General features: G+C 43.5%; 1 protein-coding gene across 2 annotated transcripts in view; it reads left to right on the forward strand.

Moving 5' to 3' along the window:
• The first annotated feature begins 1,896 nt into the window (after positions 1-1,896).
• LOC133623008 (golgin subfamily A member 3-like) overlaps positions 1,897-26,105 on the forward strand; it is a 50,556-nt gene continuing 26,347 nt past the window's right edge. The window contains exons 1-8 of one of the 2 annotated variants that reach the window (XM_061985894.2): positions 1,897-1,971; positions 10,577-10,834; positions 14,490-14,768; positions 17,022-17,134; positions 22,739-23,448; positions 23,543-23,651; positions 24,801-25,107; positions 25,751-25,953. In XM_061985894.2, the coding sequence (XP_061841878.1) occupies positions 10,726-10,834; positions 14,490-14,768; positions 17,022-17,134; positions 22,739-23,448; positions 23,543-23,651; positions 24,801-25,107; positions 25,751-25,953 (1,830 nt within the window). In that variant the 5' untranslated portion in view covers positions 1,897-1,971; positions 10,577-10,725. The remainder of the gene's footprint in view (positions 1,972-10,576; positions 10,835-14,489; positions 14,769-17,021; positions 17,135-22,738; positions 23,449-23,542; positions 23,652-24,800; positions 25,108-25,750; positions 25,954-26,105) is intronic. The other variant, XM_061985896.2, reaches the window with a different exon arrangement.

Consider the following 26,105-nt stretch of genomic DNA (forward strand, 5'->3'; position numbering starts at 1 on the left):
GAAAAACTTATTGGGGTGTTACCATTTAGTGGTCAATTGTACGGAATATATACTGTACTGTGCAATCTACTAATAAAAGTTCCAATCAATCAATCAAAAGTGTGAAGGAAAAAAGATACTTTTTTATTTCAACCGTACATCCCGTCAAAAGCCTAAAGACTGACTGCACAGTTCCTGTCTTCACAATAAAAGTGCCGCTCCATCGCGCCTGCGCTTTCAAAACAAGAGTCTCCGAAAGCCAGCGCAAACAAGCTAGCAAGCTACGGAGTTTGACGCCAATATATTTCTTGTAAAGTGTATAAAAACGAATACGGAAGCTGGACAAATAAGATGCCAAAAACCCACCACTTTCATGTGGTATTAGACACAAAGGAGGAACTTTTCTTCTCCTCCATTTGAAAACGTGGACGTTATCATCACTACTGTCTGATTACCAGGGCCGGCCCGTGGCATAGGCTGTATAGGCAAATGCTAAGGGCGCCGTCCATCAGGGGGCGCCACGCCAGTGCCACAAATGTTGGAGAAAAAAAAAAAAGAAAAAAAAAAGTTGGTACTATTATTTCTAAATACAAAAAATAATCCCACGTTAATTAAAATGCAAAGTAAAGCCTATATAATAGAAATATTATTTGTTACGACATTACGCCCCCCCCCCCCCCCCCCCCCCCCCCGCACGGTGCGCCCCCTCCCTTCCCGTATCATGACTCTTTTTGGACGTCACCACATCAAAAAATCAACACAAGATGTCAAAACGGCCAAAACTGTCAGGTGTCCAAGGAAGAAACAAGAGAAAAGAAGAGGAGGTAGAAACGAGAAAAGACAGAGGTAGCAGGTAGGTAACGTTAGCCTACATGAAATTATTTGTCTGTTACAGAATGTGATAGTAACCTGGCTTTTTAGCATTAAGCTAATGTTACATGATTCGGCAATTGCTAATCAATAAATAGCTAGTTCTGTTTTAACGTCGGGTTAATATTGTGGAGGGGGCTAAATTGTTATGGAAAATAATAATGTAACGTTAGGTAATTACAGTACTCCCACTTTACATTCCTCAGGGACATTTGTATTAGATCTTTTAAGCAGGTGTTTTTTGTTTACATTATTGCCTTCTGGTTAGCTAATGTTTGCCCTGCAGGTAATAGTCACTTTTCCACCCCTTTATATATTAGGTATAGTTGTAAGTAAAAAAAAAAAAGGTCAAAGACAAAGCTATTCGGTTTCTTGTGAGTATATACACTTCACTGCCGATGTGGGGGGGGCGCCACCTAAAATCTTGCCTAGGGCGCCAGATTGATTAGGGCCGGGCCTGAACGCAAGTCATCAGAATCAGGTAATACACCAACTTATATTCTTGTCTTCATGAAAAAAAGGAATCTATATGTTAAACATGCATGTATATTCATTAAAACACCTTTAACATGTAAACAAAAACAGCAAAATAAATACATATAAATTATATACTGTATATATCAATGTATATGTATGTATGTATATATATATATATATATATATATATATATATATATATATATGAGTGTGTATGTTACTCAGTACTTGAGTAGTTTTTTCACAACATACTTTTTACTTTTACTCAAGTAAATATTTGGGTGACTACTCCTTACTTTTACTTGAGTAATAAAACTCTAAAGTAACAGTACTCTTACTTGAGTACAATTTCTGGCTACTCTACCCACCTCTGGGAATATGTACTGTACTGTGCAATCTACTAATAAAAGTCTCAATCAATCAATCAATCTATCACGTAATTTATTTTTTGGTATTATTTTGTAATATTAATACATTTCATAAACAAGTCAATCACTTTAAAAACGTACATACATTATTACTATATATTTATTTTTAAATAGGCTAAATTTGTCGGTACTTCTGTTTGCGGTCACAGTTTCCAGTCGGACTCTTTAAGGGACGGCACGCAAACAGCCACGTAGTAAAAGGCTAGGAGCAGCTTTGGTGAGTCTTGTTTAATATTTATACGCCTTTTTGCAACTTGTCATTCTACAATTAGCACGTGTATATTTAAATGGCGTTAAGAGAAATAGTGATATTGTCTGCTTGCTGTGGTGATGTAAAACATGGAGCCAAAACACGGCATTTGACTATATTAGCTACATTGTTAGCCACTTTAACGTTAGCCGGACATTTCCTGCTTCTTAACAAACTACTTCAGTCTTTTTAAATACTTATTTTAATAATAGCTGACAATCAAATACTGTTTCCAATGGCAATTTCGCTACATCTGCGTACAATATATATATAATATATATAAACACATATGTGTACAGTGCATAGCTTCGGTGTTTCTAGGCTTATTAGCATGTCTCTGTGGTTTAGACACTCACTTTAAGTCAGGGTTTTTCTACCTTTTTTTTTTTGAGCCAAAGCACATTTTTTGCGGTGTAAAAATGCGGAGTCACACCACCAGCTGACATCATTGAAAAACGAAACTCGGTTGACAGTAAAAAGTCGTCGTCGCAATTGTTGGATATGACTTTAAAGCATAACCAAGCATGCATAATTATAGCTCTTGTCTCAAAGTAGGTGTACTGTCACCACCTGTCATATCACACTCTGACTTATTTGGAATTTTTTGCTGTTTCCTGTGTGTAGTGTAGGGGTGTAACGGTACACAAACATTTCGGTTCGGTACGTACCTCGGTTTAGAGGTTACGGTTCGGTTCATTTTCGATACAGTAAGAAAACAACAAAATATACATTTTTGGTTTATTTATTTACCAAATTTGTGAAATCTTCCACCAAAAATATTTTTCTCAGTGGAATATTTGATGTGAAGTAGAGATGCGCGGTTTGCGGGCACAACCGCGGAGTCCGCGGATTATCCGCGGATCGGGCGGATGAAATTTAAAAAAATTAGATTTTATCCATGGGTCGGGTCGGGCGGTTGAAAAAAAAAAAAAAAAGATTTTAAATAGATTCAGGCGGGTGGCAGTTAAACCAATTCGTAAATATATATACATAGTTAAATGTTGTTACCCACATACGAAAAACGAGCAGGCACCTGCTGCATATGCCACAACAGAAGAAAAAAAAAAAAAGAGATGGACACTTTTACGGAGCGGAGAAGGCCCCCGACGCCTCGCCGGGGTCCGGGACCGAGGCCCCTTCCCCCGAGAGGGCCCCACCGGGAGCCGTAGCTGAGGCGATCCGCGAGAAGGGCCTGACGCACGTCCAGGGTCACCACCGCACCGACACCCCGCCTCGTCCGCCTTCGCCGCGGCCGGCGTCACGCGCAGCAGGTAAGCAGCTTACCTGCCCGCCACCCCCGTGGCCGGGGGCTCGTAACAGGGGTCACTCCGCGCGCTCCGCCCGCGCAGCTTACCTGCCCGCCATTCCTGTTGCCGGGGGCGCGTAACAGGGGTCACTTCGCGCGCAGTGCGCTCACAAAAGGGGTGGGGCTCACCCTGGTTGATATAGACAGCAGGACGGTGGCCATGGAAGTCGGAACCCGCTAAGGAGTGTGTAACAACCCACCTGCCGAATCAACTAGCCCTGAAAATGGATGGCGCTGGAGCGTTGGGCCCATACCCGGCCGTCGCCGGCAGCGAGACGCGCTTGGAGGTGCGCTCAGCGCGGCTCCCATATGATTGCGCACTGGTGTGCGTCTGGGTCGTGACAGCGTGGCACGCGAATGTCTGTGCTGCATTGGATCAGTCTCCTTTCTTTAACAGGCAAAAGCTTTATAACCTCACTAATGCCTTGCCGATGCACAGGCGAGGGGTCCACCCCAGGTCCTGACTCTGGACAGCCAGCACTTCATCCATGGCCACCGGACCTGTGTGTCTCCCCCTCCACAAGGGATAGGGGGGAGCAAAGGAGAAAATAAAATAAACGGCAGATCAACTGGTCTAAAAAAAGGGGGGCTATTTAAAGGCTATAGTATACAAATGAGTTTTAAGATTGGACTTAAATGCTTCTACTGAGGTAGCATCTCTAACTGTTACCGGGAGGGCATTCCATAGTACTGGAGCCCCAATAGAAAACGCTCTATAGCCCGCAGACTTTTTTTGGGCTCTGGGAATCACTAATAAGTCAGAGTTCTTTGAACGCAGATTTCTTGCCGGGACATATGGTACAATGCAATTGACAAGATAGGACGGAGCTAGACCGTGTAGTATTTTATACGTAAGTAGTAAAACCTTAAAGTCGCATCTTAAGTGCACAGGAAGCCAGTGCAGGTGAGCCAGTATAGACGTAATATGATCAAACTTTCTTGTTCTTGTCAAAAGTCTAGCAGCCGCATTTTGTACCAACTGTAATCTTTTAATGCTAGACATAGGGAGACCCGAAAATGATACGTTACAGTAATCGAGACGAGACGTAACGAACGATTCAATATTATGTTTTGAGCAATGACAGTTTGAAAAAAAAAAAAAACAGCTTTGTTTTACTAGTCAACATGCACGTTTATCATAACTCTCTCTCTCTCTCTCTGTCTCTGCCCCTCCCTCACCAATGCTGCTGCTGCACGCACAATTTGTTTTGTTTTTAACCCCTTCTTAACCCTGAACGTACATTGAAAATACACGCAACCCTAACTCAAAATGCCAGACATTTGAGGCATTTAAGAAACTCCGCCCTGACAGCTCCGGAAAAGAGGACATGTCCGGTGAAAAGAGGACGTATGGTCAGTCTATCATAGCCCGTTAGCTGCTAGCATGACATGTGTTGTGCCTCGGTGCGCATTGTTTACACAACGTGCGTTACGCTAATTAATATGTCCGTGTGGAAACTCGTTCGGTACACCTCCGAACCAAAACCCCCGTACCGAAACTGTTCAATACAAATACACGTACCATTACACCCCTATTGTAGTGTTTTATTTCTTGTCTTGCACTCCTATTTTAATGGCTTTTTCTCTTTTTTTGGTAGTTTCCTGTAGCAGTTTCATGTCTTCCTTTGAGCGATATTTCCCGCATCGACTTTGTTTTAGCAATCAAGAATTTTTCAGTTGTTTTTATCCTTCTTTGTGGGGACATTGTTGATTGTCATTAGAGATGTGGCTTTTTTGCCGATATCCGATATTCCGATATTGTCCAAATCTTAATTACCGATTCCGATATCAACCGATACCGACATATACAGTCGTGGAATTAACACATTATTATGCCTCATTTTGTTGTGATGCCCCGCTGGATGCATTAAACAATGTAACAAGGTTTTCCAAAATAAATCAACTCAAGTTATGGAAAAAATGCCAACATGGCACTGCCATATTTATTATTGAAGTCACAAAGTGCATAATTTTTTTTTAACATGCCTCAAAACAGCAGCTTGGAATTTGGGACATGCTCTCCCTGTGAGAGCATGATGTGGTTGAGGTGGGCTGGGTTGGTTTGGGGGCGGGTGGTGTATATTGTAGCGTCCCGGAAGAGTTAGTGCCACAAGGGGTTCTGGGTATTTGTTCTGTTGTGTCTATGTTGTGTTGCGGATGTTCTCCCGAAATGTGTTTGTCATTCTTGTTTGGTGTGGGTCCACAGTGTGGCGCATATTTGTAACAGTGTTAAAGTTGTTTATACGGCCACCCTCAGTGTGACCTGTATGGCTGTTGACCAAGTAGGCCTTGCATTAACTTGTGTGTGTGAAAAGCCGTAAATACAGGTAAAAGCCAGTAAATTAGAATATTTTGAAAAACTTGATTTATTTCAGTAATTGCATTCAAAAGGTGTAACTTGTACATTATATTTATTCATTGCACACAGACTGATGCATTCAAATGTTTATTTCATTTAATTTTGATGATTTGAAGTGGCAACAAATGAAAATCCAAAATTCCGTGTGTCACAAAATTAGAATATTACTTAAGGCTAATACAAAAAAGGGATTTTTAGAAATGTTGGCCAACTGAAAAGTATGAAAATGAAAAATATGAGCATGTACAATACTCAATACTTGGTTGGAGCTCCTTTTGCCTCAATTACTGCGTTAATGCGGCGTGGCATGGAGTCGATGAGTTTCTGGCACTGCTCAGGTGTTATGAGAGCCCAGGTTGCTCTGATAGTGGCCTTCAACTCTTCTGCGTTTTTGGGTCTGGCATTCTGCATCTTCCTTTTCACAATACCCCACAGATTTTCTATGGGGCTAAGGTCAGGGGAGTTGGCGGGCCAATTTAGAACAGAAATACCATGGTCCGTAAACCAGGCACGGGTAGATTTTGCGCTGTGTGCAGGCGCCAAGTCCTGTTGGAACTTGAAATCTCCATCTCCATAGAGCAGGTCAGCAGCAGGAAGCATGAAGTGCTCTAAAACTTGCTGGTAGACGGCTGCGTTGACCCTGGATCTCAGCAAACAGAGTGGACCGACACCAGCAGATGACATGGCACCCCAAACCATCACCCAACCATGCAAATTTTGCATTTCCTTTGGAAATTGAGGTCCCAGAGTCTGGAGGAAGACAGGAGAGGCACAGGATCCACGTTGCCTGAAGTCTAGTGTAAAGTTTCCACCATCAGTGATGGTTTGGGGTGCCATGTCATCTGCTGGTGTCGGTCCACTCTGTTTCCTGAGATCCAGGGTCAACGCAGCCGTCTACCAGCAAGTTTTAGAGCACTTCATGCTTCCTGCTGCTGACCTGCTCTATGGAGATGGAGATTTCAAGTTCCAACAGGACTTGGCGCCTGCACACAGCGCAAAATCTACCCGTGCCTGGTTTACGGACCATGGTATTTCTGTTCTAAATTGGCCCGCCAACTCCCCTGACCTTAGCCCCATAGAAAATCTGTGGGGTATTGTGAAAAGGAAGATGCAGAATGCCAGACCCAAAAACGCAGAAGAGTTGAAGGCCACTATCAGAGCAACCTGGGCTCTCATAACACCTGAGCAGTGCCAGAAACTCATCGACTCCATGCCACGCCGCATTAACGCAGTAATTGAGGCAAAAGGAGCTCCAACCAAGTATTGAGTATTGTACATGCTCATATTTTTCATTTTCATACTTTTCAGTTGGCCAACATTTCTAAAAATCCCTTTTTTGTATTAGCCTTAAGTAATATTCTAATTTTGTGACACACGGAATTTTGGATTTTCATTTGTTGCCACTTCAAATCATCAAAATTAAATGAAATAAACATTTGAATGCATCAGTCTGTGTGCAATGAATAAATATAATGTACAAGTTACACCTTTTGAATGCAATTACTGAAATAAATCAAGTTTTTCAAAATATTCCAATTTACTGGCTTTTACCTGTATTATGTGATTGGGCCGGCACGCAAAGGCGGTGACTTTAAGGTTTATTGGCGCTCTGTACTTCTAACCAACGTCCGTGTACCACTCCGTACAGCAGCGTTTTATCCACCCATCCATTTTCTACCGCTTGTCCCTTTTGGGGTAAAAAGTCATACATTTTACTTTTTGAAACCGATACCGATAATTTCCGATATTACATTTTAAAGCATTTATCGGCCGATAATATCGGCAGTCCGATATTATCTGACATCTCTAATTGTCATGTCATGTTCGGATGTACATTGTGGACGCCGTCTTTGCTCCACAGTAAGTCTTTGCTGTCGTCCAGCATTCTGTTTTAGTCGACTTTGTAGCCAGTTCAGTTTTAGTTTGGTTCTGCATAGCCTTCCCTAAGCTTCAATGCCTTTTCTTAGGGACACTCACATTTTGTTTATTTTTGTTTTAAGCATTAGACACCTTTTTACCTGCACACTACCTCCCGCTGTTTCCGACATCTACAAAGCAATTAGCTACCGGCTGCCACCTACTGATATGGAAGAGTATTACACGGTTACTCTGCCGAGCTCTAGACAGCACCGACACTCAACAGAAACACATCATTTGCAGACTATAATTACTGGTTTGCAAAACTTTTTTTTTAACCCAAATAGGTGAAATTAGATCATCGGCACAGTGGTTGAAAAACACTGCTCTAAGCAATCCTAGAAGGAGTTCGACAAAATCTACTTTTTGTCGTTAAAGGTTATTTTTATTCATTGTTTAGTTTCTTAGAACAAGCTTTCTGATTTCAGTATTACACATTTTCACATTTTCTTAATAAAAAAGTAAGCCGGTTACACACTAAACACAAACTACTGCTGTAATGGAAGAAGGGGTCGGATTAAATATAGAAATATGCTTCTTTTTATTCCTTGTGCATATAGAATTGTGTAACTGTACTAGAGATGCGCGGATAGGCAATTATTTCATCCGCAACCGCATGACAAAAGTCGTCAACCATCCGCATCCACCCGAATTAACATTTAATCAACACCGCACCCGCCCGTTGTTATATATCTAATATAGACGATGCAAGGCATTAGTGAGGTTATAAAGCTTTTGCCTGTTAAAGAAAGGAGACTGATCCAATGCAGCAATCATCTGGGAGCCGCGCTGAGCGCACCTCCAAGCGCGTGGAGGTGCGATGTCCCTCGCACCTGCGGCGGCTCCACCCGGGCTCGCGCCCGAGGCTTCAGCGCGCACCGCGACACCGGCGACGGCCGGGTATGGGCCCGACGCTCCAGCGCCATCCATTTTCAGGGCTAGTTGATTCGGCAGGTGGGTTGTTACACACTCCTTAGCGGGTTCCGACTTCCATGGCCACCGTCCTGCTGTCTATATCAACCAACACCTTTTCTGGGGTATGATGAGCGTCGGCATCGGGCGCTTTAACCCGGCGTTCGGTTCATCCCGCAGCGCCAGTTCTGCTTGCCCCACCCCTTTCGTGAGCGCACTGCGCGCGGAGTGACCCCTGTTACGCGCCCCCGGCAACGGGGGTGGCGGGCAGGTAAGCTGCGCGGGCGGAGCGCGCAGAGTGACCCCTGTTACGAGCCCCTGGCCACGGGGGTGGCGGGCAGGTAAGCTGCTTACCTGCTGCGTGTGACGCCGGCCGCGGCGAAGGCGGACGAGGTGGGGTGTCGGTGCGGTGGGCGCGGTGTTGACCCTGGACTTGCGTCGGGCCCTTCTCGCGGATCACCTCAGCTACGGCTCCCGGTGGGGCCCTCTCGGGGGAAGGGGCCTCGGTCCCGGACCCCGGCGAGGCGTCCCTTCTCCGCTCCGTAAAAGTGTCCATCTCTTTTTTTTCTTCTTCTTCTGTTGTGGCATATGCTGCAGGTGCCTGCTCGTTTTTCGTATGTGGGTAACAACATTTAACTACCGTATGTATATACAGGTAAAAGCCAGTAAATTAGAATATTTTGAAAAACTTGATTTATTTCAGTAATTGCATTCAAAAGGTGTAACTTGTACATTATATTTATTCATTGCACACAGACTGATGCATTCAAATGTTTATTTCATTTAATTTTGATGATTTGAAGTGGCAACAAATGAAAATCCAAAATTCCGTGTGTCACAAAATTAGAATATTACTTAAGGCTAATACAAAAAAGGGATTTTTAGAAATGTTGGCCAACTAAAAAGTATGAAAATGAAAAATATGAGCATGTACAATACTCAATACTTGGTTGGAGCTCCTTTTGCCTCAATTACTGCGTTAATGCGGCGTGGCATGGAGTCGATGAGTTTCTGGCACTGCTCAGGTGTTATGAGAGCCCAGGTTGCTCTGATAGTGGCCTTCAACTCTTCTGCGTTTTTGGGTCTGGCATTCTGCATCTTCCTTTTCACAATACCCCACAGATTTTCTATGGGGCTAAGGTCTGGGGAGTTGGCGGGCCAATTTAGAACAGAAATACCATGGTCCGTAAACCAGGCACGGGTAGATTTTGCGCTGTGTGCAGGCGCCAAGTCCTGTTGGAACTTGAAATCTCCATCTCCATAGAGCAGGTCAGCAGCAGGAAGCATGAAGTTCTGCTCATAACACCTGAGCAGTGCCAGAAACTCATCGACTCCATGCCACGCCGCATTAACGCAGTAATTGAGGCAAAAGGAGCTCCAACCAAGTATTGAGTATTGTACATGCTCATATTTTTCATTTTCATACTTTTCAGTTGGCCAACATTTCTAAAAATCCCTTTTTTGTATTAGCCTTAAGTAATATTCTAATTTTGTGACACACGGAATTTTGGATTTTCATTTGTTGCCACTTCAAATCATCAAAATTAAATGAAATAAACATTTGAATGCATCAGTCTGTGTGCAATGAATAAATATAATGTACAAGTTACACCTTTTGAATGCAATTACTGAAATAAATCAAGTTTTTCAAAATATTCTAATTTACTGGCTTTTACCTGTATATTTCCGAATTGGTTTAACTGCCACCCGCCTGAATCTATTTAAAATCTAATTTTTTTTTATTTCAACCGCCCGACCCGACCCGCGGATAAAATCTAATTTTTTTTTTATTTCAACCGCCCGAACCGCGGATAATCCGCGGACTCCGCGGTTGTGTCCGCAAACCGCGCATCTCTAAACTGTACACATTTGATGTTCTTTAACGTAACCTGTTTTAAATAAACTAAACTGTCACCATAACTGATAAATCTGCCTAATTAGCCCTTGACTCGCTTATGTTTGGATTGCTTTGATTGCATTATTTTGTTTTTCTTAAAACATTATTGCAACTTTTTATGAGCTGCTGCTTTGTTTGTGCCATCGACACATTTGTTGAGCTCGCTGTTTTGTGTTTTCAGGGCCGTTTGCCAGTTTCTGGAATTGGGAAAGCAGTCCCCATGCTGCCATGCACTGTGTTTCAAGAACACCTTTCCAATCAGGATCCAGCAGTATCGTCTTAGTTGGTTGCAGTACAGGAATGGACGTTCGGAATTGATACACCGTTTAAATGGAGGTAAAGGCCGATCAATCCACAGAGGCTGTAGTCTGCACGCTGGAAAGTGAAAAGCAACAAGGGCTTGACGGCAATCAAAATGCAAACAAGGGGATTCACAATGGTGAGTAGGCATGGGAATATTTAGCCACCTCACGAATCGATTACGATTAAGATTCAGGAGCTACAATTCGATTATTAATCAATTATTGATGCCTCTTTAATTTATGTATATTGATGCAGTTTTACATTTCTTTTTGTTTCACTAAATGAGCGTTTATCACTTGTAACTTTTATAAACAGTGCATTTGTAAAAAGGGTTTCCCATCAGATGTATTAAATTAAATTAAAAAATTGTAACATAAGTGCCCTATAATAAAGGAGCTGGTTGTATAGGATAGGATAGGACTTTATTGTCATTGCACAAGTACAACAATACTATGTTTTCAGCACAAACCCGTTCAAGATGAGACAAACAAACAGTGTACAGGGTTACAGAACAGAAATGCTGATGGGTCGCCAAAAGCGCCCCGTAAAAGATAAGAAAAAGGTAAAAGGCTGGGGAAGAAGATGAGTAAAAAATACAATCTAGACTGGGCTCCTAGGGGGGCCTAGTCTGGAGTGGGAAAAAACCTCCATGCAATGCACACATAAACACGTTACATTCAATCACGACAACTTGCAACAGAGGGGCGGGAAGTTGGAACCCTGGAGGTCGACTGCTGCTATGAAGCGCTGCCAGCCGTCCATCACAAGCGGTGGTGAAGGCGTGGGGTGGGGGAGGGGCGGGTGTGTGTGTATGTGCCCATTGTCTTGGGTGTGATGATGTAATGTTCATAGACTGCGGCCGTTCTGCATGCAAGCAAAAGTTCGACTCCAGGTGTCGTTGAGGAGAGAGGGAGGTCAAAAGCGTCCATCATTGAGGTGTCCTCAGGGGTGTTTTCAGAACAGCCTGCTCCCGTTGTTGCAGCGTCAAGGCCATTCGAGGGAGGCAAATCGTAGATTAGGATGTTTGTTTTCCGCGAGCAGACAATACAATGACTTGTCTGTTGTATCTCTCGGTGAGGTGTCCAGCTTCAGTCATCCAAATATTAGAACTGTCTGCATTACAGTAAATACATCGATTATTGATTTTTGGCGTTTAATAATCGATTTTATAATCGTCCATGTCCAAATTGCGATGTATCTAAAAATGTATTATTTCCCCACCTGTAATCTCCCATCTCTAAAGGTGAGTGCAGATTATTTCCCGATTTAATATTGTTTTTATTGTCTTCTTATGAAAGCACCTCCCCACAACCAATCTAAAATCCCTGCTATTTTTTTTTTTAGCATGATAAACACCAATGAAACAAAAGCATGCATATTTTGAAACTTGAATAGCTCCCTCATGCATTTTCAGTAATACCACAATTCAATTTACCTTCCTAAAAACGGACTTTTCAAATATGATGGCCATACGTACGTAATAAAAAAAAAAAAAAGGCTTGAATTAATTCAGATTACAATGGCCTGTCTTCTTGGCGGAATATGCGTGTATACTAAGGGTGTAACGATTAGAGATGCGCGGATAGGCAATTATTTCATCCGCAACCGCATCAGAAAGTCGTCAACCATCCGCCATCCACCCAATCTAACATTTGATCAGAACCGCACCCGCCCGCACCCGTCCGCACCCGCCCGTTGTTATATATCTAATATAGACGATGCAAGGCATTAGTGAGGTTATAAAGCTTTTGCCTGTTAAAGAAAGGAGACTGATCCAATGCAGCACAGATATTCGCGTGCCACGCTGTCACGGCCCAGACGCACCAGTGCGCAATCATATGGGAGCCGCGCTGAGCGCACCTCCAAGCGCGTCTCGCTGCCGGCGACGGCCGGGTATGGGCCCGACGCTCCAGCGCCATCCATTTTCAGGGCTAGTTGATTCGGCAGGTGGGTTGTTACACACTCCTTAGCGGGTTCCGACTTCCATGGCCACCGTCCTGCTGTCTATATCAACCAGGGTGAGCCCCACCCCTTTCGTGAGCGCACTGCGCGCGGAGTGACCCCTGTTACGCGCCCCCGGCAACAGGGGTGGCGGGCAGGTAAGCTGCGCGGGCGGAACGCGCGGAGTGACCCCTGTTACGAGCCCCCGGCCACGGGGGTGGCGGGCAGGTAAGCTGCTTACCTGCTGCGCGTGACGCCGGCCGCGGCGAAGGCGGACGAGGCGGGGTGTCGGTGCGGTGGGCGCGGTGGTGACCCTGGACGTGCGTCGGGCCCTTCTCGCGGATCGCCTCAGCTACGGCTCCCGGTGGGGCCCTCTCGGGGGAAAGGGCCTCGGTCCCGGACCCCGGCGAGGCGTCCCTTCTCCGCTCCGTAAAAGTGTCCATCTCTTTTTTTTTTTTTCTTCTGTTGTGGCATATGCAGCAGGTGCCTGCTCGTTTTTCGTATGTGGGTAACAACATTTAACTATATATATATTTCCGAATTGGTTTAACTGCCACCCGCCTGAATCTATTTAAAATCTAATTTTTTTTTATTTCAACCGCCCGACCCGACCCGCGGATAAAATCTAATTTTTTTTAATTTCATCCGTCCGATCCGCGGATAATCCGCGGACTCCGCGGTTGTGCCCGCAAACCGCGCATCTCTAGTAACGATACACAAAAATTTCGGTTCGGTACGTACCTCGGTTTAGAGGTCACGGTTCGGTTCATTTTCGGTACAGTAAGAAAACAACAAAATATACATTTTTTGGTTATTTATTTACCAAATTTGCAAAATCTTCCACCAAAAATATTTTTCTTAGTGGAATATTTGATGTGAAGTAAACGGAACCTTGGATAGGTCAATAATTCATAATAGCATTGATTTTGATTCAATATTATGTTTTGAGCAATGACAGTTTGAAAGAAAAAAAAACAGCTTTGTTTTATTAGTCAACATTGCAACTTTTTCTAAATTACATTTAACCTTTAAGCTTTTTTATTTCACTCTTGTTATGTTTTTGTTTATTTTAATATAATTTTTAGAATGTGCCGTGGGCCTTTAAAACATTAGCTGTGGGCCGCAAATGGCCTCTGGGGCACACTTTTGACACCCCTGCTATAGATAATAAAAAATTAAATGTGATAAATCTATGGATAAAAAGCAGAGCCTGGCGACGCATGCGCGTTTATCATAACTCTCTCTCTCTCTCTCTGTCTCTGCCACTCCCTCACCAATGCTGCTGTTGTTTTGTTTTTAACCCCTTCTTAACCCTGAACGTACATTGAAAATACACGCAATCCTAAGTCAAATTGCTGGACATTTGAGGCATTTAAGAAACTCCGCCCTGACAGCTCCGCAAAAGAGGACATGTCAGGTGAAAAGAGGACGTATGGTCAGTCTATTGTAGCCCGTTAGCTGCTAGCATGCCGTGTGTTGTGCCTCGGTGTGCATTGTTTACACAACGTGCGTTACGCTACTTAATATGTCCGTGTGGAAACTCGTTCGGTACACCTCCGAACCGAACCGGAACCCCTTTACCAAAACGGTTCTATACAAATACACTTACCGTTACACCCTTAATCTTGTGTCTTAATTATACAATTGTTTTCAGTCACATGATGGCGATATTGAAAGTAGCAGTGCAGCATGGTTTTACGCTTTTTGATCTGGAGGTGAAATGCTGCGTTCGACTCAAGTGTTGTCAAAGTTGCTCAGCAAGTTTGCCAACACACATCACGCTCATTTTGCATTCTCCTTTTGCAATACCGACTGTGACTCACTCATCCCTTGGGACTTGTCCGTTTCAGGTCCCGTCAGCTCTGATGCGAGGCCAAATGGAGATGAACTGTCAGTGGGCATCGGGGCTACCAAGGGCTCCCATGTTAATGGGTCCGTGCCTCCGACAGCACTTCCGCAGAGCACAGGCTCCCCGGTCGACTCCCAAGCGCAAGAGGCCACCGCAGGTGTGACTGCTTATCCAGCCATGGTGCTTGAACCTGAGCAGGCTGCTGCTGAGGTCACAGTTCACACGAGTGATGCATTGCAGTCACTCAGACTCAGTATGCCTATGCAGGAGACGGATATGTGTAAGCATAAACTTGTTGCATGAGTGCCCCTATTGTGACACCCTCTTTTTTAACCCTATTTTGCTGGAAATTGTTATTCAAAACCAACACATGACTTACATATACTGTGTTTTGGGCTCTGGGTAGATAGAGTCCAGGAAAATGACTTTTGTGCAGTCTCCCTAAGAATTTCATGGCTTGATTTGTAACAGTGTTTCAGTTTATCACTATGCTCTGGAACTTATGATTTGAAACTTTGTGGTTTCAAGTAGAGATGTCCGATAATGGCTTTTTTGCCAATATTCCGATATTGTCCAACTATTAATTACCGATTCCGATATCAACCGATATATATATACAGTCGTGGAATGAACACATTATTATGCCTAATTTTGTTGTGATGCCCCGCTGGATGCATTAAACCAGGGGTGCTCATTACGTCGATCGCGATCTACCGGTCGATCTCGGAGGGTGTGTCAGTCGATCACCAGCCAGGCATTAAAAAAAATAGTCCTAAAAATGAGCGATCATAAATCTTCACTATGACGTCACTTTCGTCACTTGATTGACATTCACGGCACCCGAGGGTCTTCTGAGATGACGCTGGCTGCTGCCAGCTCATTAAAATTACCGACTGGAAGGCGAGAAACACTTTATTTCAACAGACTCTGGCGCCGTACCTGTCGTCAAAACTCCAAAGACCGACTGCACAGTTGCACAATAAAAGCTCTGCTTCATCCTGCCTGCGCTACCAAAATAAGAGTCTCAGAAAGCTGGCGTGCAGAAGCTAGCAAGCTACGGAGTTTGCCGACAATGTATTTCTTGTAAAGTGTATACAAAGGAGTACGGAAGCTGGACAAATAAGATGCCAAAAACCAACCACTTTCATGTGGTATTGGAGAGAAAGGAGGACTTTTTTTCTCCTCCATTCGAAAATGCGGACGTTATCATCACCACTGTCTGATTCCTATCAATGCAAGACATCACAATCAGGTAATACACCAATTTATATTCTTGTCTTCATGAAAGAAAGGAATCTATATGTGTTAAACATGCTTGTATTATCTTTAACCACCTTTAACTTGTTAACAATATTAACTATATGTGTTAAACATGCTTGTTTTATCTTTAACCTCCTTTAAGTTGTTAACAATATTAACTATATTTGTTAAACATGCTTGCATTATCTTTAAACACCTTTAACTTGTTAACAATATTAACTATATGTATTAAACATACTTGTATTATCATTAAACACCTTTAATGTATTAACAATATTAACTATATGTGTTAAACATGCTTGCATTATCATTAAACACCTTTAACTTGTTAACAAAAACATATATTTCATAAATAAGTAAATATAAATTATATATATGAATGAGGTAGATCCCCACGACTTGATCAATTGAAAAGTAGCTCGCCTGCAGAAAAAGTGTGAGCACCCCTGCATTAAACAATGTAACAAGGTTTTTCCTAAACAAATCAACTCAAATTATGGGAAAAAAAAATGCCAACATGGCACTGCCATATTTATTATTGAAGTCACAAAGTGCCTTATTTTTTTTAACATGCCTCAAAACAGCAGCTCGGAATTTGGGACATGCTCTCCCTGAGTGAGCATGAGGAGGTTGAGGTGGGCGGGGTTGGGGGGAATATTGTAGCGTCCCGGAAGAGTTAGTGCTGCAAGGGGTTCTGGGTATTTGTTCTGTTGTGTTTATGTTGTGTTACGGTGCGGATGTTCTCCCAAAATGTGTTTGTCATTCTTGTTAGGTGTGGGTTCACATTGTGGCGCATATTTGTAACAGTGTTAAAGTTGTTTATACGGCCACCCTCAGTGTGACCTGTATGGCTGTTGACCAAGTATGCTTGCATTCACTTGTGTATGTGTGTGAAAAGCCGTAGACATTATGTGATTGGGCCGGCACACAAAGGCAGTGCCTTTAAGGTTTATTGGCGCTCTGTACTTCTCCCCACGTCCGTGTACCGCTCCGTACAGTGGCGTTTTAAAAAGTCATCAATTCAACTTTTTGAAACCGATACTGATAATTTCCGATATTACATTTTAAAGCATTTATCGGCCGATAATATCTGCAGTCCAATATTATCGGACATCTCTAGTTTCAAGCTTTCCACACCAATAATGCACTCTGAAGCGTTGCATTAGGAAGTGATAATATCCGTATTATATTGCTGCACTGATTCATACGCATTCTGTTTCAGACAGCTTCAATTGTTAATGTGCCCTTTTTGAATAATGTCCTTGCTCTGTAGCCAATCAGAAGCCTTCGTTGGAGATGGAAAATGAGGAGAGGATTCGTCTGGAGGCTCGCAGACGCCTGGAAGAGCAGCTTAAACAGTACAGAGTACAAAGACACAAGGAGAGAGTGAGTTTATAGTCAATGTCAAGGACATCAAGTAATGAATTTAAATGCATCATGCTAACTAACCTGTTAAAAGTCACTTTATTTTGTTTATCACAGTCATTTTTTACATCCATCTGTTGTACCGACCTATGATTTTAAAATAAGTAATGAACACATGCAAAATAGATGATACAAACTGGTGATTTGCTTATTGTTTATTTTTAGGTAAGACTTGTGTTTACTATCGTGGTCAATCATACTGTTATTCTACTACATCAGGCTTGAACATGATATACAGTATCACTGACTAAGCAGGCTTTTTGAGTTGTTCTGTTTATTTACACATCTTCCAACGTATATGCATTTTTTTGCACTCTGTATTACGCTTCACTGCTCTCCAATTACACGTTTTATTGTGTTTTGACAACAGTCTTTGAAGCCTAGACTGTGTTCTTGCATCGAGACACAAGTGTAAACCGTGCTGGCTCGCCCCTCCCCCTGCAAACGCTTGTTTTTTGTGCCGATACAATTCCTTCAGAGGGCATACGTGCCACTTTTGCAAATGCCCTCACCTCTGATTTTGGTTGTTGTAACACATTGAAACTTTCCAGAGCAATATCATACTTGCCAACCCTCCCGGATTTTCCGGGAGACTCCCGAAATTCAGCGCCTCTCCCGAAAACCTCCCGGGACAAATTTTCTCCCGAAAATCTCCCGAAATTCAGGCGGACTCAGGTCCATAATAACAAATATTTTATTTGAGTATTAACCCACAATTTAAACAGCATACCTGCCCAATCACGTTATAACTGTAGAATGATGGAGGGCGAGTTCTTGGGTTTCCTTTGTGGGTTTATTGTTAGGCAGTTTCATTAACGTCCTCCAAGCGCGGCAACAACACACAACAACAGCAGTCACGTTTTTCGTCTACCATAAAGCAGTTCGTCTGTCGTAAACAGCAATGTTGTGACACTTTTAAACAGGACAATACTGCCATCTAGTGCATTTGATGAAAGCACTTTTGTGCGTGCCACACATCAATGCATGATCAGAGAGGGTGTTCAGCATGGTTCGAAAAATAGTGACAGAGAATAGAACAAGGATGGACAATTCAACCCTTAACTCAACAATGAGTAGATGAGTGTTGTGTGTGTGTATGTGTAAATAAATGAACACTGAAATTCAAGTATTTATTTTATATATATATATATATATATATATATGAAATACTTGACTTGGTGAATTCTAGCTGTAAATACAGGTAAAAGCCAGTAAATTAGAATATTTTGAAAAACTTGATTTATTTCAGTAATTGCATTCAAAAGGTGTAACTTGTACATTATATTTATTCATTGCACACAGACTGATGCATTCAAATGTTTATTTCATTTAATTTTGATGATTTGAAGTGGCAACAAATGAAAATCCAAAATTCCGTGTGTCACAAAATTAGAATATTACTTGAGGCTAATACAAAAAAGGGATTTTTAGAAATGTTGGCCAACTGAAAAGTATGAAAATGGAAAATATGAGCATGTACAATACTCAATACTTGGTTGGAGCTCCTTTTGCCTCAATTACTGCGTTAATGCGGCGTGGCATGGAGTCGATGAGTTTCTGGCACTGCTCAGGTGTTATGAGAGCCCAGGTTGCTCTGATAGTGGCCTTCAACTCGTCTGCGTTTTTGGGTCTGGCATTCTGCATCTTCCTTTTCACAATACCCCACAGATTTTCTATGGGGCTAAGGTCAGGGGAGTTGGCGGGCCAATTTAGAACAGAAATACCATGGTCCATAAACCAGGCACGGGTAGATTTTGCGCTGTGTGCAGGCGCCAAGTCCTGTTGGAACTTGAAATCTCCATCTCCATAGAGCAGGTCAGCAGCAGGAAGCATGAAGTGCTCTAAAACTTGCTGGTAGACGGCTGCGTTGACCCTGGATCTCAGGAAACAGAGTGGACCGACACCAGCAGATGACATGGCACCCCAAACCATCACTGATGGTGGAAACTTTACACTAGACTTCAGGCAACGTGGATCCTGTGCCTCTCCTGTCTTCCTCCAGACTCTGGGACCTCGATTTCCAAAGGAAATGCAAAATTTGCATGGTTGGGTGATGGTTTGGGGTGCCATGTCATCTGCTGGTGTCGGTCCACTCTGTTTCCTGAGATCCAGGGTCAACGCAGCCGTATACCAGCAAGTTTTAGAGCACTTCATGCTTCCTGCTGCTGACCCGCTCTATGGAGATGGAGATTTCAAGTTCCAACAGGACTTGGCGCCTGCACACAGCGCAAAATCTACCCGTGCCTGGTTTACGGACCATGGTATTTCTGTTCTAAATTGGCCCGCCAACTCCCCTGACCTTAGCCCCATAGAAAATCTGTGGGGTATTGTGAAAAGGAAGATGCAGAATGCCAGACCCAAAAACGCAGAAGAGTTGAAGGCCACTATCAGAGCAACCTGGGCTCTCATAACACCTGAGCAGTGCCAGAAACTCATCGACTCCATGCCACGCCGCATTAACGCAGTAATTGAGGCAAAAGGAGCTCCAACCAAGTATTGAGTATTGTACATGCTCATATTTTTCATTTTCATACTTTTCAGTTGGCCAACATTTCTAAAAATCCCTTTTTTGTATTAGCCTTAAGTAATATTCTAATTTTGTGACACACGGAATTTTGGATTTTCATTTGTTGCCACTTCAAATCATCAAAATTAAATGAAATAAACATTTGAATGCATCAGTCTGTGTGCAATGAATAAATATAATGTACAAGTTACACCTTTTGAATGCAATTACTGAAATAAATCAAGTTTTTCAAAATATTCTAATTTACTGGCTTTTACCTGTATACTCCTCCCCTTTTAGCCACGCCCCCAACCACACCCCTCCCCCACCCACCCCTCCCCCCACCTCCCGAAATCGGAGGTCTCAAGGTTGGCAAGTATGCAATATTGTTCTCCTTTCTTTAATTCCCATTGTTCATTAGGGACGTAGGAAGCCAACATGCTAAATAGTCGACAGGAGTTGTTTGCTCAATGAGTTGACATCATGTCATGCGCTGAACTCCTAATGGCACAAGGCTGTTTTTTTTATTGGTTGGCACATAGTAGTTTAGTTTAGTCTTTATTTGAAGGGACAATGCACAGAAACATTAAGCTCAAAGACAGATATGTTCTGTACTAGATTATAGCTAATTTCCATCTGCAGTCCCTTGCTACCTAAATTAAAGGGATACAAAAATCATGGAATAAAATTATGACACTAAAATCATACTATAGCATGTTGTCAAATTAAGAAAAGTAATAAAATGCCCTTTCATTGACACATACTTAATATACAATAGAACCACACCTCATTTACATCATCACACAAAGACAATACATGCTCTTGTTCACGTCTGTCATCATTTGTAAAAGCAACCATGATTTTAACACACTCACCTCACAATTTACAACAAAATGCTCTCATGGATAAATATAATACACATTAAGTTGACGTGTCAAACATAGTGGCCACCTTATTGACCATGTGAGCAGCTTTGAGTAAGTAAAATGATCAACATTTGTAAATTTGTCTTAAAAAATGCAAAAATGGAAGTGGGTACTTGTAATATTTCTTTAAGGTTGGCAGGTCTGTATGCAGCGATTTTCATTAGAAAATAAGAAAACACTTGGAAACCACAAGTCTCTGTGGGTGGAGGTAGGGCCGCGAGCATACGCAAGTTTAGCCTTGTAATGTAAACGTAAGGTAATGTAGTAGGGGCGGTATAGCTCGGTTGGTAGAGCGGCCGTGCCAGCAACTTGAGGGTTGCAGGTTCGATCCCCGCTTCCGCCATTCTAGTCACTGCCGTTGTGTCCTTGGGCAAGACACTTTACCCACCTGCTCCCAGTGCCACCCACACTGGTTTAACTGTAACTTAGATATTGGGTTTCACTATGTAAAGCGCGTGGACATCGGGGGCGGTACCTCTGGATTGGCAGACCGGGGTTGTGGTTCCTCTCTTTAAGAAGGGGAACCGGAGGGTGTGTTCTAACTATCGTGGGATCACACTCCTCAGCCTTCCCGGTAAGGTCTATTCCGGTGTACTGGAGAGGAGGCTACGCCGGATAGTCGAACCTCGGATTCAGGAGGAACAGTGTGGTTTTCGTCCTGGTCGTGGAACTGTGGACCAGCTCTATACTCTCGGCAGGGTCCTTGAGGGTGCATGGGAGTTTGCCCAACCAGTCTACATGTGTTTTGTGGACTTGGAGAAGGCATTCGACCGTGTCCCTCGGGAAGTCCTGTGGGGAGTGCTCAGAGGGTATGGGGTATCGGACTGTCTGATTTTGGCGGTCCGCTCCCTGTATGATCAGTGTCAGAGCTTGGTCCGCATTGCCGGCAGTAAGTTGGACACGTTTCCAGTGAGGGTTGGACTCCGCCAAGGCTGCCCTTTGTCACCGATTCTGTTCATAACTTTTATGGACAGAATTTCTAGGCGCAGTCAAGGCGTTGAGGGGATCTGGTTTGGTGGCTACAGGATTAGGTCTCTGCTTTTTGCAGATGATGTGGTCCTGATGGCTTCATCTGGCCAGGATCTCCAGCTCTCGCTGGATCGGTTCGCAGCCGAGTGTGAAGCGACTGGGATGAGAATCAGCACCTCCAAGTCCGAGTCCATGGTTCTCGCCCGGAAAAGGGTGGAATGCCATCTTCGGGTTGGGGAGGAGACCCTGCCCCAAGTGGAGGAGTTCAAGTACCTCGGAGTCTTGTTCACGAGTGAGGGAAGAGTGGATCGTGAGATCGACAGGCGGATCGGTGCGGCGTCTTCAGTAATGCGGACGCTGTATCGATCCGTTGTGGTGAAGAAGGAGCTGAGCCGGAAGGCAAAGCTCTCAATTTACCGGTCGATCTACGTTCCCATCCTCACCTATGGTCATGAGCTTTGGGTTATGACCGAAAGGACAAGATCACGGGTACAAGCGGCCGAAATGAGTTTCCTCCGCCGGGTGGCAGGGCTCTCCCTTAGAGATAGGGTGAGAAGCTCTGTCATCCGGGTGGAGCTCAAAGTAAAGCCGCTGCTCCTCCACATCGAGAGGAGCCAGATGAGGTGGTTCGGGCATCTGGTCAGGATGCCACCCGATCGCCTCCCTCGGGAGGTGTTTAGGGCACGTCCGACCGGTAGGAGGCCACGGGGAAGACCCAGGACACGTTGGGAAGACTATGTCTCCCGGCTGGCCTGGGAATGCCTCGGGATCCCCCGGGAGGAGCTGGACGAAGTGGCTGGGGAGAGGGAAGTCTGGGCTTCCCTGCTTAGGCTGCTGCCCCCGCGACCCGACCTCGGATAAGCGGAAGAAGATGGATGGATGGATGGATAGTAGAAATTATCTCGATCACCCCCCAAATGCAATCACTTATTCTTTATCACATTTCTGACTTTTCCTGATAGTTTCATCAAAATCCGCCCTTGACTTTTTAAGTTATGTTGCTAACTAACTAACCGAAAGACAAACAAACCCTGGCGATAATATACTGTATACCTCCGAGTGCACTGATTGGCCAGTGTGAGTGCAACATGGCAATGTATTTCAGGCTTGGCAACTTGATTCCAACTGATATATTGCTCGAATAACCAATCATTTTTGTTTTAGTCTCATCGCAGCACTCCAAGAAGCAGACAATTCAGTACTCTGGATCCAGAGCTCATGCTGCACCCTGAAGGTCTTCCCAGGGCTAATACAATCGCTATGACCAAGGAGTATTCTTTTCTGAGGACCAGTGTCCCTCGTGGTCCCAAACTGGGGAGTTTGGGAATCCCTACCACCAAGGAGAAGAAATCCAGAGCCTCCCGCACAAACAAGATCCACTCCTTGGCTGACTACAAGTCTTCAGAGAATGACGTCGAGGGCGGAGGTGGAGTAAAGACCGCAGACAACAGCGTGAGCTCCGTCCAGTCCACTATCAACTCTGTATCCACCCTTTCTGAGGTCAATGTAATGTCAGAAACCAGCACATTGGAGGTAAAAGGACAGGCCAGTGCTTCTCTCCAGACCGAGGACAATGTCTCTGAGATTGATGGAAGTGAATTAGGAGCGAGGCCAGGCAATGATGGCAATGACAGCGACAGTTCATCGTACAGCAGTGTGTCTACTAGGGGAGCCTATGCAACACTCGCTGCTGCTATGGACAGACATCAGGGGCCCTACACTGTGGAGGGACAGGAGATTGCACCAGAGGCCATGGGTCAATTTCCCTCCCTGCAAGAAGTATTGCAGGCAGCTAGTGATGAGCAGCACCTTCTGGAGTTGGAACAAGAAGGTTCTGCGGAACAACGCAGCCGCAGAGACAGCTTTTCCAGCAGGTATTTATTGATAGGAGACACTCAATTAGTGGTTTGTTTATTTATATGATCAACAACTGTGATTATTTTAACATATATTGTTTACATTATTCAGTGTGTCTTTGGAGAGTTCTGTGATGGGGCATGATGAAATGCTTCAGGTGTTAAAAGAAAAAATGAGACTGGAGGGTCAACTGGAATATTTGTCATCTGAAGCTAACCAGGTTAGTATAAGGCCTTTTTCAGTTTCCTAAATTACTGTACATGTTTTCAAATGGTTGAATGTGAGCTTAACTGTATACTGAAAATATTGTCAATAGGGATTACAGACAATTACACTCAATTAGGGGTGTAACGGTACACAAACATTTCGGTTCGGTATGTACCTCGGTTTAGAGGTCACAGTTCGGTTAATTTCCGGTACAGTAAGAAAACAACAAAGTATACATTTTTGGGTTATTTACCAAATTTGCAAAATCTTCCACCAAAAATACTTTTTCTTAGTGAAATATTTGATGTGAAGTAATGGGAACCTTGGATAGGTCAATAATTCATAATAACATTGATTTTGATTCAATATTATGTTTTGAGCAATGACAGTTTGAAAGAAAAAAAACAGCTTTGTTTTATTAGTCAACATTGCAACTTTTTCTAAATTACATTTAACCTTTAAGCTTTTTTATTTCACTTTTGTTATGTTTTTGTTTATTTTAATAGTATTTTTAGAATGTGCCGTGGGCCTTTAAAACATTAGCTGTGGGCCGCAAATGGCCTCCGGGGCACACTTTTGACACCCCTGCTATAGATAATAAAAAATTAAATGTGATAAATCTATGAATAAAAAGCAGAGCCTGGCGACGCATGCGCGTTTATCATAACTCTCTCTCTCTCTCTGTCTCTGCCCCTCCCTCACCAATGCTGCTGCGTGCACAATTTGTTTTGTTTTTAACCCCTTCTTAACCCTGAACGTACATTGAAAATACACGCAACCCTAACTCAAAATGCCGGACATTTGAGGCATTTAAGAAACTCCGCCCTGACAGCTCCGCAAAAGAGGACATGTCCGGTGAAAAGAGGACGTATGGTCAGTCTATCCTAGCCCGTTAGCTGCTACCGTGCCATGTGTTGTGCCTTGGTGTGCATTGTTTACACAACGTGCGTTACGCTACTTAATATGAACGTGTGGAAACTCGTTCGGTACACCACCGAACCGGATCCCCCGTACCGAAACGGTTCAATACAAATACACGGACCGTTACACCCCTACACTCAATACAAATATCTATATATATATAAGCACGTTTGGTTGTTGTTGAGAGCCATACTTGAATAATTTGGAGGTACAATTCTGATGATCTTGTTCTGGCCACTAGACTCTCAAGGAGAAGACTGAGCTCCAGGCCCAACTGGCTACAGTGAACGCTCAATTGCATGCTCAGAAGACGGAGGCTCACGTCAGCCAGGAAAAGCAGAATGTCCTTAATACAGAAGTGGGCACACTGCGGCACAACTGCAGCCAGCTAGAGAAGGCAATGGTGGAGCTCCAGGGCAATTTGGAGAACAAAAATGCTGGTCTGGCATCCTTGAGCAATGACCTGAAGGTAGCTGAAGACCAGTACAACAGGCTGATGGGGAAGGTGGAGGAAATGCAAACAGCTCTCATATCAAGGGACAGTACAGGTGAGACCACAGTCTACTGAGAGTAAAAACAATTATGACCACTTACTATATATATATTTGACAGCTTTTTCACAACGAATGTGATTGATTGAGATTGTCTTTAAGTATAATTGGGTTTTAGTGGGTTGTGCAGCATCATTGCGGACTTTAAAGCACTGGGGTGCACCTTATTTACGCAGAGAGAATGATATCACAAATTAAAACCATCTTATTAACGCTAGTGAGCATCATGAGAACTTAATACCTAGTTTTGAGCTATTATTCTGTCCAGCTATTCATTAAAACTGTTTGTTCTTCTGCTCTACTGCTGTGAATTAATGTTAAAGTTTCATATACTTGGTTTGAGGTGATCCAAATTTCAATAGACCTTATTTTGACTCGAATGGCATCATCAGGGTTGTCTGTCTTGTATGCGCTCTTTGATTGAGTTCCATTCAGCCGGGTTAGGTCCCTGCTCACTGCGACCCTGACCAGGAAAAGTGATAGAAAATGGATGGATAGATGGCATTATCAGAGAGCCGTCCTTCAGCTTACTTTATGTGCATATGTACAGTACTTTTTCATTTTGTCTGCCACCGTTTAAAATTGCAGCCAAAAGCAACGATTGTAATTCATGTTACTTTGTCCGTGTTCAATTTTGTAGTGCAGGAAATGCGACTGCAGATGGGTGGCCTTCAGAACCAGCTTCAACAGGTCCAGCTGGAGCGCAGCACGCTTCAGAGCCGACTGAAAACCTCCCAGGCAGAGATCGACTCACTCCAGCAGGTCAGGCAGTGGTACCAGCAGCAGCTGGGCCTGGCTCAGGAAGCTCGAGTGCGATTGCAAAGTGAAATGGCAAACATGCAGGTAAGATGGACATTTCTTTGTTCACCATACACTGCACATCAGACAAAAGCCACTAGTACACTGCAACAAGTCAGTGTTCAAAAACAAGAAAAAAAAAAAAAAAAATTTGGGGTATTTTATTTGAACTGAGCAAAATGATCTGCCAATAGAAC

The sequence above is a fragment of the Nerophis lumbriciformis genome, linkage group LG12 (assembly GCF_033978685.3).
Source record: "Nerophis lumbriciformis linkage group LG12, RoL_Nlum_v2.1, whole genome shotgun sequence".
Lineage (NCBI taxonomy): Eukaryota > Metazoa > Chordata > Actinopteri > Syngnathiformes > Syngnathidae > Nerophis > Nerophis lumbriciformis.